Source organism: Colobus angolensis, unplaced genomic scaffold, assembly GCF_000951035.1.
Source record: "Colobus angolensis palliatus isolate OR3802 unplaced genomic scaffold, Cang.pa_1.0 Scaffold169, whole genome shotgun sequence".
Lineage (NCBI taxonomy): Eukaryota > Metazoa > Chordata > Mammalia > Primates > Cercopithecidae > Colobus > Colobus angolensis.
The window spans coordinates 778,689-790,309 of NW_012114810.1; the positions used below are offsets into that span (position 1 = coordinate 778,689).

General features: G+C 46.7%; 1 protein-coding gene across 5 annotated transcripts; it reads right to left on the reverse strand.

Moving 5' to 3' along the window:
* Positions 1–2,946: 2,946 nt before the first annotated feature.
* On the reverse strand, positions 2,947–8,175 carry MCL1 (myeloid cell leukemia 1). Of its 5 annotated transcripts, none has more exons than XM_011937790.1 (4): positions 7,807–8,125; positions 7,230–7,350; positions 6,628–6,875; positions 2,947–5,857 (listed from the first exon to the last, which is right to left on the reverse strand). In XM_011937790.1, exons 1-4 carry the CDS (start codon positions 7,912–7,914, stop codon positions 5,741–5,743), a joined length of 594 nt encoding a protein of 197 aa, XP_011793180.1. In that variant the 5' UTR covers positions 7,915–8,125; the 3' UTR covers positions 2,947–5,740. The 5 variants fall into 5 exon arrangements, with proteins under 5 accessions (XP_011793180.1, XP_011793179.1, XP_011793177.1 ...); XM_011937789.1 differs by having other exon boundaries at positions 7,230–7,700; positions 7,891–7,990; XM_011937787.1 differs by having other exon boundaries at positions 6,628–6,692; positions 7,230–8,175.
* Positions 8,176–11,621: the final 3,446 nt, after the last annotated feature.

The following is an 11,621-nucleotide window of genomic DNA, read 5'->3' on the forward strand; positions in this document are numbered from 1 at the left end:
CCACCACGCCTGGCTAATTTTTGTATTTTTAGTGGAGATGGGGTTTCACCATATTGGCCAGGGGGGTCTCGAACTCCTGACCTTGTGATCTGCCCGCCTCGGCCTCCCAAAGTGTTGGGATTACAGGCGTGAGTCACCACGCCCTGCCTCTTTTTTTGAGTCTTTTTTTTGAGACGGAGTCTAGCTCTGTTGCCCAGGCTAGAGTGCAGTGCCGCAATCTTGGCTCACTGCAAGCTCCGCCTCCCAGGTTCATGCTATCCTCCTGCCTTAGCCTCCTGAGTAGCTGGGACTACAGGTGTCTGCCACCTCGCCTGGCTAATTTTTTGTATTTTTTGTAGAGATGGGGGTTTCACTGTGTTAGCCAGGATGGTCTCGATCTCCTGACCTCGTGTTCCGCCCACCTCAGCCTCCCAAAGTGCTGGGATTACTGGCGTGAGACACCGCACCAGAAATGTATTTATTTTATTTTTTTTTTGAGACAGTCTCATACTGTCACCCGGGCTGAAGTGCAGTGGCATAATCTCAGCTCACTGCAACCTCCGCCTCTGGGGTTCCTCCCGGGTTCACGTGGTTCTCCTGCCTCAGCCTCCCAAGTAGCTGGGATTATAGGCGCCCGCCACCATGCCCAGCTAATTTTTTTGTATTTTTAGTAAAGATGGGGTTTCGCTATGTTGGCCAGACTGGCCTCGAACTCCTGACCTCGTGATCCCTTCACCTTGGCCTCCTAAAGTGCTGGGATTACAGGCATGAGCCATGGAGCCCAGACCAGAGAGCTGTTTCTTAATCCACCTGGAGGAAAATCCCCAGCCCCCAACTTTCCACATACTTCACATAGGTAAGATAACAGTGTAACAACTTTGAAACTAAGAGGAAGAGAATTGTTTTCGATTTTGAAACTGAGAAGCCTTTTAAGAGTGGCAGGGTTCTAGAAACAAAGTTCCATAATGACTGAACAAGTGAAGTAAAAACTAGGATGGAGACTCAACTGATCATCTGAACTCCAGCAATTAATGGCTAGTGCTTTGGGCATCCGGCTGGAGCCATGCTACACACCAGTTGTACAAGTTATTTCACTTTAATTTTGTAAAAATGCTTCAGCTGTCACAACTGTTTTAAATAAAAATTTTGTGAACGAGAACAATATGAAGACCTTGCTCTAGACACAAAACAGGAACTGAGAAAGTCTGGTTATGTCAAATAAAGCGAAGTGTTGATTATTCTGACTAGTGATTAAGGTTACCCAGTTACTATTAAATCCAAGTTTTTAAGGTGCTGAGCAAAGAACACTGTACCAGAAACGGCTTCACATCATAGCACATCAACGGGAGCAATAGCATTAACTTAACTCAGGCCAAGGCTTGGGCTTGGGAGTGCACTTACACAGCTTTCTTTGTAATGATACAAAAAGCTGCTGCCCTTTGGTAGTTAGGCTCCAGACAGGGGCTTCCAAACCAAAACGTGCTTTTAAATAGAAATGCAACTGAATGCAGGAAGGCATAGAATCCTGACTGCCTGATTAGCATCTGGTGCTCAAGGCTTAAAACCAAGTATGCAAACCTCACATTTCCATGGTGATTTAGCTTGCTTTCAAGGTACCCGAAAATAAAGGCAGGATAGGGGTTTCTGAAATGGACTGGCTTCTTTTTATCTCCTTTTGGAAAATGGAAGGGGAAAAGCACTGCTCCCAAGATACTTCCATCAAAACTTTTACGTATTATTTAGGTGTTATGATAGAGTAACTGCTGTACAGTACCCTCTTACCTCAAGATCAAGGACAGGCGCGGTGGCTCAGGCCCGTAATCCCAGCGCTTAGGCTGAGGCAGGTGGATCACTGAGGTCAGGAGTTCGAGACTAGCCTGACCAACATGGCAAACCCCATCTCAACTAAAAAATACAAAAATTAGCCGGGCAGGCCAGGTGCGGTGGCTCATGCCTGTAATCCCAGTACTTTGGGAGGCCGAGGTGGGCGGATCACGAGGTCAGGAGATTGAGACCACCTGGCAAACACGCTGAAACCCCGTCTCTACTAAAAATACAAAAAAAATTAGCCAGGCATGGTGGCAGGCGCCTGTAGTCCCAGCTTCTCGGGAGGCTGAGGCAGGAGAATGGTGTGAACCCGGGAGGCGGTGGAGCTTGCACTAAGCGGAGATCGCGCCTCTGTACTCTAGTCTGGGCGACAGAGCGAGACTCCATCTCAAAAAAAAAAAAAAAATTAGCAGGGCATGGTGGCAGGCACCTGTGATCTCAGCTACTCAGAAGGCTGAGGTTAGTGAGCCGAGATTGTGCCACTGCACTCTAGCCTGGGCGACAGAGTGAGACTCTGCCTCAAAACAAAACCAACCAACACTTGGTGATTCAAAAAACCGAGACACAGGTTGGGCACGGTGGCTCACGCCTGTAATCCCACCACTTTGGGAGGCAAAGGTGGGCAGATCCCCTGAGGTCGGGAGTTCGAGACCAGCCCGATCAACACAGAGAAACCCTAAAAATACAAAATTAGCCGGGTGTGGTGGCGCATGCTTGTAATACCAGCTACTTGGGAGGCTGAGGCAGGAGAATTGCTTGAACCCGGGAGGCAGAGGTTGTGGTGAGCCAAGATCACGCCATTGCACTCCAGCCTGGGCAACAAGAGGGAAACCACGTCTCAAAAAAATAAATAAATCAATCAAGACATGATTTTTTTTTTTTCCAGAAGGTTTTTGATTTTTTTACTTAGAGGTTTAGGAACTCCTCCAAGTACAGCAGTAATATATTTAATTAAAAACCCAACACCTCTAATTTGAATTGAAGAAAGGAACTGTCCTTTGCTCTAAGGCAAATCAGCTTTGTGAGGCTTTTGCTTTGAATTCACCTATACATATTTGCTCAGCTGACTTCTCTAAAAGGTTTGCCTAAGAGGGGGAAGGAAAAGAGGCGTCGATGAGAAAAGACCCATATCACACCCTGTATTTGAATAAAAGATTTATTTTCTTTCTCAGGAAAAACAGGAAGTTAGGGAAACACACTACATTTTACAACCAACATTAATTTGTAGTTGGTCCTTTTCCTGGCACAGCTATCAAAAGTACTAGCTGTTTAGCCAGAACCAAGGTGTTCACCCCCACAGAATGCACATGAACTAGAGGACTGCATGTTTTTCCCTGAGAGAAGCGTTTAAGACAAACAGAAGTCAAAAAGTAGTCACTGAGAGCGCCATCCTTCTAAGCAGCCCCTCCCTTTCCCTTTTGGAGGATTTGCCTGAACTATGTAGCTGACAGTCAGCACTTAGACCACCTGCCTCTTCCTCTCCCTATAAACCCACCACTCCCCTCCTCCTTTCCCAAACCACTTGGGGTGCCCTAAGCCCAAAATATCAACTAAGATCCTTGTCTGTATTTCCACAGTCACACCTAATGAATTGGGAAGTGGGGCACCTAAAAACCAATTCACATCTATGCACTTGTTTCCACTGGATTTGGGAGACAGGCTGTTTTAGTTACCGTAACTAGATCTTAAGATTAATACTCAAAACTACATAAAGTGCTTTTAGGTCCTTAGAGATACATGATATAAATAAGTGGCTTATGATCAAGAACGATAAATACATAGGTAAAAATAGCTCTAGCAAAGTTGACATTATGGCTCTGAGATGGGCAGGCAGGGCAATTCTTCCCCATTACATTCTTAGTCATCTTATTCATGCCTGTTTTTAAATGGAGTCCACAGACTAAAGGTCATGTTCAGAGACTGAAGCTTTCAAATGACCCTAGTTCCAATACAGACACTTTCTTCAGTTTATCAGTAGCTTTTAAACTGAGGTTTAACACAGCTCACCTCGTTCTGTAAATGTAAGTGAGCATACTCATATACAAAGGAAACTAAATTTAGAGAAAGCCTCGTAAGATGTTCCCTCCTCTGAAAATTCCTGAGGGGACTTTTGACACATTTTCCCCAAAAACAGGATAAAACAATAGTTGAAAAGATACCAGTCCAAGGAAAAGGGACTTCCTCCCACCCCTCAATGACTGTTATAGTGTCACAGCACCCATGGTATTACCACCTGCTAACAGGATAAAGTTCATGAGAGGTGAAAGGTCTGTGGACTCTTGGCAGGGAGGGAGGGTCACTCAGGTTCCCAGCAGGGTTTCACAGTGCCAAAATCTAAAAGGGCTAGAAAGGGATGGCAGGGGAAAGCTGTAGGACTTGATATAAATATCTGTTGAGGGAGCAGAACAAGCAGCAATTTCAAGGAAGGACAGGAAATAAAAGGTAAGCCTGATAGAACAAACATCAAGACTGAAATCCAAAGATGCCAATGCAAAAATATGACACAAAGTTTGGGAATCATTAATAGAAACAAAACAGTAAGTATTTGTTTTATTGACATACTAGGCTTAGACCTGTGTGTGTAACAAGCCTAATAATAGCACCATGGTTAGACTTGCTTGCTTTTCCAAGCCATCATTTTACAATTTATTAAGCAAACAAGGGATCAAACGTCTCTCCATCCACCTGATGTGATCTTTTTATATGCACACAGCTAACGAGTTCCATTCGGAACAGCTGAAAATCTTTTAGTAAAAGCTTTAAAGATGAGCTCATGAATTCAGTTTAAATTTCACCAGTTAAATTAGGTCAAATGGAAGGAACTCAAATGAATATAGCCCATTATTTGTAAGTCATTAGTAACCTTAAAACTCCACTTAGACCTAATTATTGAAAACTTGCATATAATGAAGTGAAAGAATTTCCATTCATCAACCTCTCAATCCCAGGTTTTCAAAGAAAAACCTATCTAAGGAATACTTACCAAAATCAGGTAAGAAAATTTAAACCTGCATAGTTTATCAGATTGGTTCCACTACAACCAGTTTGCATACAGTTACACATCAATTCGTTCTGTATACACTCTAGAACTGAACAGAACAAAGTTTAGCATAGAACAGCTGTAAGAAACAGGTTCCTAATTACGGAAGTTGCAAAGTTCAAAAGGGTATGAAAAAAACTAATGTAAATTCGATACTCTCATTGTTGCAAAGAAATAGACTTTCTGTAAAAATATATACAATTTTTACAAATACATTTACAAATTGTCTTAAGAATTGAGGATATCCATATTCATAACTAATTACTGAGTCTTCCATCAAGTATTATTGGCCATAAACTAGGCTAATGAAGTAAGAATCATGGAAACCAAGCCAAAGTATAACAGGTATAAAAGTCCTGAACACTTGGACTTTCTATTTCAAGAAGTATACTGGGAAAGCTAATTATAGAGAGGAAAAGCTTCCCTTGTACAGTACTGAGGCTTACAGTCATAGTTCTATTCCTTGTAGCTTTTACACAGGTCACTGGCATTGTTAGTGCTTCTCTTAACACTACAGGAAATTAATGAATTCGGCGGGTAATCAATTCTATGACTTGCCTGACTACTGGCCACTTTCCTGTTCTCAACAAGGAAATTAAGTCTTTCCACCCTACCATCTTCACTAAATCTAAAAGTCCTCTTCCATAGCTTCCCAAACAAAGTTTGTTTGTTGCTGAAACTGAGCTTTGCTTCTTTCAGACAGTGACTCTTCAATCAATGGGGAGCACTTTTCCCATGTATTTATTCTTGCTGGCCATAATCCTCTTGCCACTTGCTTTTCTGGCTAGGTTGCTAGGGTGCACCTCTTGGAAGTTACAGCTTGGAGTCCAACTGCATAAACTGGTTTTGGTGGTGGTGGTTGGTTAAAAGTCAACTATTGCACTTACAGTAAGGCTATCTGATTAGATATGCCAAACCAGCTCCTACTCCAGCAACACCTGCAAAAGCCAGCAGCACATTTCTGATGCCACCTTCTAGGTCCTCTACATGGAAGAACTCCACAAACCCATCCTACAAAACAAAAAAAGAAAAGCACATTTTCAAGTACGGGTTTCTGCTCTCTTAACAACACTACTATCCAGAAAGAAGGTAAATTAAAATACCTAAGGATTCCCCCTAAAACAATAGTAAACCAATTATTATTCACCCTGGGGCAAAAAAAAAAAAAAAAAGACATTTCTAAGTTCTTCAGTTTCTTAAGTGGGCACCCATGATAGTTAAACTTCATTTTACAGTACTATCTTGGTCATATTAGGATTTATCCAAACCAAAGGACTTCCAGAGTTCCCATGAGGTAAAAGACTAAAACACTTATTCTCAAATCTCCACCACCTAATATTTCAGTAACATCTCAACTGTGAAGATCAGTTTTTCTCAACGTAGTTAAGTACATCCTGCATCAGATCTGGGTTTCTGTTTAAAACGCAAGGTCCACCCCGTATCTTCTCAATTAAAACAGGGAGCGCCTTAGGAATGTATTTCAGCTATCCTCCCCTAGTGACTTATTTCTTCATGGTTTGAATCCACTGAAGAGTATTCAACTGAATTGGACCAAAAAATAGCCTAGAGAAAACCAAGATTTTTGATACAATTCAAGACCGCCATACCACTATCTCTAAGAATCCACTACTTAAATCATTATCAAATAAACAATGGTCCTTTAGTTAGAGCCTGCAAACAGCCGTGCGTCATAAAAACCTTTAGATATCCCCACCTCTCTAAAAAAATCCTTCATTCTACTTCCAACTCCAAGGCCCCTTTCATCCTTAAGGAAAACTTACCCAGCCTCTTTGTTTAACTAGCCAGTCCCGTTTTGTCCTTACGAGAACGTCTGTGATACTTTCTGCTAATGGTTCGATGCAACTTTCTTGGTTTATGGTCTTCAAGTGTTTAGCCACAAAGGCACCAAAAGAAATGAGAGTCACAATCCTGCCCCAGTTTGTTACGCCGTCGCTGAAAACATGGATCATCACTCGAGATAAAGATTTGACATCGTCTTCGTTTTTGATGTCCAGTTTCCGAAGCATGCCTGGGAAAGAAAAGCATGCAGGTCCTCACGGCCTCCTTTGTCTAAACCCGCGCAAGATTCGCCTGCCCACCCACGGCGGGAAAGTCGCTACCGGGATTTATAGAACTCAGGCCGACCCCACTTAGAATTGACATCCCACCCTTTCCGGTCTTTGAACAAGAACTGCCATTTCCAAAAGAATCAAGATGGGCGGAAACAATGACTCAAGGCCAGAATATTCATTCTGGCTTCAGGAATAGGATGAGACACGTTTCAACACGGACTCGTTTCGGTTTCCACCCACCCCTGGCGGGTGAGTCCAGGGAGAGATGGAAAAAAGGGAGTGAGGCCTTGGCGATTAATGAACCCCCTTACCTTGGAAGGCCGTCTCGTGGTTGCGCTGCACGCCATCCCCCACCCGTCGTAAGGTCTCCAGAGCCTTCCTGCTGGTGGCCCCAGACCTGCCCATTGGCTGTGTGTCCTTGGCGCCAGTGGCCTGCTCCCGAAGGTACCGAGAGATAATTTCCAGCGACTGCCGGTACAACTCGTCCTCCTCCTCCTCTGCTGGCGGCGGCGTCGAGGGTAGTGACCCATCCGTACTGGAGCTATTAGATTCCCCGACCAACTCCAGCAGGGGCAGGACAGCCGGCCGCTTCCCGAGAGGCTCCGGCTCGTACCCGTCCAGCTCCTCTTCGGGCGACATGATGGCGTCGGCGGCCGGGGCTTCCATCTCCTCAAGCGGCGCCGCGCGGCGGGTGGGCGCAAAGAAAAGCAGCCTCGCGGGGGTCGCGGTGACGTCGGGGACCTCGGCGCCAATGGGCGGCGGCCGCGCGACCCTCCGGGCGTCTGGCGTGAGGGCGGCCGGGGGGCTTGCGCCGGCGCTTCCGCCAATCACCGTGCCGGCCTCCCCTCCCCCTATCTCTCGCCGGGCCGAGGCCTCCTTCTCCGTAGCCAAAAGCCGCCCTCCCGGAGGGGTGGCGCCGCCGCTGCCGGCCCCCAAGCCGGCCCCCCCACAGTAGAGGTTGAGTCCGATTACCGCGTTTCTTTTGAGGCCAAACATCGCCAGTCGTCGCCGCCGCCGCCTGGCAAGAAAACTGGGGAAGACCCCAACTCCTTACTGGAAGGAAGCGGAAGTGAGAAGTGGCGAGGAGCTCCTTGATCACGGTTTTAGGGCGGCCAGTCCTACGGGGTGGCGTCAGCGAACTCTAATTTTTTTTAAAAAAGTATTCCCATAAAAGGGGAAAGGGGCGGCAGCTTCCGGAGGGTTGCGCACGGCACCTACCGGCTGCCGGGCCGGGGCGGGGTCGGGGCCTGAGCGGGGCCTTCCGGTCTTCAGAGGCTCTGGGTGCCGGTTACGTAACGGCGGCTCCGAGCGCCTGGGCTCCCGGGCTCGAGCTCTTTCCATGAGCACCTCGGGCCTTCTAGTGGCTACCTCTGTGCTTCCCCGAGACCTGATTCGCGTGCCCCTTTTACTGGTTTTCGCCAGAGCTTTTTTACCAAATCAAAATTTCAACCATTGACTAACAGGGGTTGAAGGAAGAGGACCAGGAAGTTTAGTGATGGATAGGAACAAGAGTCTTCGATGGGCCTAGCGCGGTGGCTCACGCCTGTAATCCCAGCACTTTGGGAGGCCGAGGCGGGCGGATCACGAGGTCAGGAGATCGAGACCATCCTGGCGAACACGGTGAAACCCCGTCTCTACTAAATAAACAAAAAAATTAGCCGGGCGTGGTGGCGGGCGCCTGTAGTCCCAGCTTCTAGGGAGGCTGAGGCAGGAGAATGGCGTGAACCCGGGAGGCGGCGGAGCTTGCAGTGAGCCGAGATCGCGCCACTGCACTCCAGCCTGGGCGACAGAGCGAGACTCCGTCTCAAAAAAAAAAAAAAAAAAGAGCCTTACATGATAGGGATAATTAAGGGGGCATAGTTGGAGACTTGTGGTTATTTTGCACAGCTCTCAGTTCAATGTTTGGAAATGAGGATGCTCCATGTACTACCCTAAAGAACCATTTATATAAGTGGACTAAGCTAAAACTGCCACGACTAAACTATTCCTGCCTCCCTGCTTGCTTCTTCCATCTCTGTTGCTTAGTCTTTGGCGCTATTTACATATAGGCCTTACTCCATTATCAACTCGTCTGAGAGTCTTGACACCATTTTTGTTTGTTTTGAGACAGAGTCTAGCTCTGTTGCCCAGGCTGGAGTGCAGTGGCGTGATCTCGGCTTACTACAAGCTCCGCCTCCCACGTTCAGATGACTCTCGTACCTCAGCCTCCCGAGTAGCTGGGATTACAGGCGTGCGCCACCACAGCCGGCTAGTTTTTGTATTTTTAGTAGAGATGGGGGTTTCACCATGTTGGCCAGGCTGGTCTCGAACTCGTGGCCTCAAGTGACCCACCTGTCTCGGCCTCCCACGGTGCTGGGATTACAGTTGTGAGCCACCTCGCCAGGCTGATTATTGTATTTTTAGTAGAGATGTGGTTTCACCATGTTGGCCAGGCTGGTCTCGAACTCCTGGCCTCAGGTCATTTGCCTGCCTCAGCCTCTTAAAGTGCTGGGATTACAGGCGTGAGTCAACACACCCAGTTGACACCATTTATTTTTGTGCTGATAGTGAGGCACATTTGACTCTAGAGGTTTGTAAAGCCCTTGGGAAAAAGGATCCTGTTATATGCCATGTATGTTAACGTTAATTAAAGCAGCCTTTTTGTTAAAAGATCTGTAAAAATGATAGCTAAAATTCGAAAGCAAGGTGCTGAGAGACATAGGAAAGGTAAGCAAGCTCACTTTTTAAAAATTGTTTTGAGATGAAGTCTTGCCTTGTCACCTAGGCTGGAGTGCAGTGGCACCGTCAGGGCTCACTGCTGCCTCAGCCTCCTGGGTTCCTGGGCTGAAGTGATCCTCCCACCTCAGCCTCGCGAGTAGCTAGGAACACAGGTGCGTGCCACCAGGCTTGGCTAATTTTTTTATTTCTTGTAGAGATGGGGTATCGCTATTTTGCCCAGGCTGGTCTTGAACTCCTGGGCTCAGGTGATCCTCCTACCTTGGCCTCCCAAAGTGTTGGGAGCTCTGTGCCTCATGCCAATAATCCTAGCACTTTGGGAGGCTGAAGTGGGTGGATTGCTTGAGCCCAGGAGTTCGAGACCAGCCTGGGAAACATGGCAAAACCCTGTCTCTACTAAAAACACAAAAATTAGATGGGTGTGGTGGTGCACACCTGTAATCCCAGCTACTCTGGAGGCTAAGACAGGAGAATTGCTTGAACCTGGGAGACAGAGGTTGCAGTGAGCCGAGATAGTGCCACTGCACTCCAGCCTGGGCAACAGAGCAAGACTCCGTCTCAAAAAAAAAAAAAAAAAAAATGAGGCCTGGCGCAGTGGCTTACGCCTGTAATCCCAGCACTTTGGGAGGCCAAGGTGGGTGGAACATCTGAAGTAGGGAGTTTGAGACCAGCCCGACCAACATGAAGAAACTCCATCTCTACTAAAAATACAAAATTAGCCGGGCCGTGGTGGCACGTGCCTGTAATCTCAGCTACTTGGGAGGCTGAGGTGGGAGAATCGCTTGAACCTGTGAGGCGAAGGTTGCGGTGAGCCGAGATTGTGCCATTGCATCTAGCCTGGACAACAAGAGCAAAACGCCATCTCAAAATAAATGAAGTGTTGGAATTATAGGCGTGAGTCACCCGCTTGGCCAAAAGTTCCTAATCCCCAAAATGTCACAGTTCAGTAAGGCAATACGGTGTCCATACCACCCAGTTATGTTTTGGGCAGGACCTAGAACCATAGGGGTTTATAGTATGAGCAGTGAGGATAGAGCATTCTGTGGTTGTAGTCAATAAGAAACGGTTTCTCTATTTAAGGAACGTCTAATCGTATACAGCAACTAACCATAATGTGAGATGGAATGTATGCTCTACACAAGGCATTAACAACTTCATTTAGGAGTTAAGAGGTTGGGAAATTCACTTTAGGCTGAGAGAGCTAGAGGAAAGTGTTATGGAGGAGGTAGCTTTGCTGTCATGCTTTATAAAGTTAAATTTTTCAGGTGGTAAAGTGGAAAGAGATTGAGGAAATAGGAAGAGCAATGGTTTTTCCTTTTACAGAGGCTAAAAAGGGAAATGTAAGTTACACTTTAAAATAAATTGCATTTTATTCATTATTATTATTTTTTGAGACAGGTATCACCATGTTGCTCAGGCTGGAGTGCAGTTACGCAATCTCAGCTCACTGCAACCTCGACCTCCTGAGCTCAAGTGGTCCTCCTACCTCAGCCTCCCAAGTAGCTGGGAGTACAGGCCACCACCACCTTGCCTGGCTAATTTTTGTGTTTTTTTGTAGAGATGGGGTTTCACCATGTTGTCCAGGCCAATATCGAACTCCTGGCCTCAAGCCATCTGCCCTCCTTGGCCTCCCAAAGTGCTAGGATTATAGGCATGAGCCATTGTACTTGGCCCTATTTGTTAAGAAATGAAGTCTTGGCCAGGCGTGGTGGCTCACACCTGTTAACCCCAGCACTTTGGGAGGCCGAGGCAGGCAGATCACAAGGTTAGGAGATCGAGACCATCCTGGCCAACATGGTGAAACCCCGTCTCTACTGGAAAAAAAATACAAAAAATTAGTCGGGCCTGGTGGCAGGTGCCTGTAGTCCCAGCTACTTGGGAGGCTGAGGCAGGAGAAGGGTGTGAACCCAGGAGGCAGAGCTTACAGTGACCCAAGATCGTGCCACTGCACTCCAGCCTGGGCAACAGAGTGAGACTCTGTCTCAAAA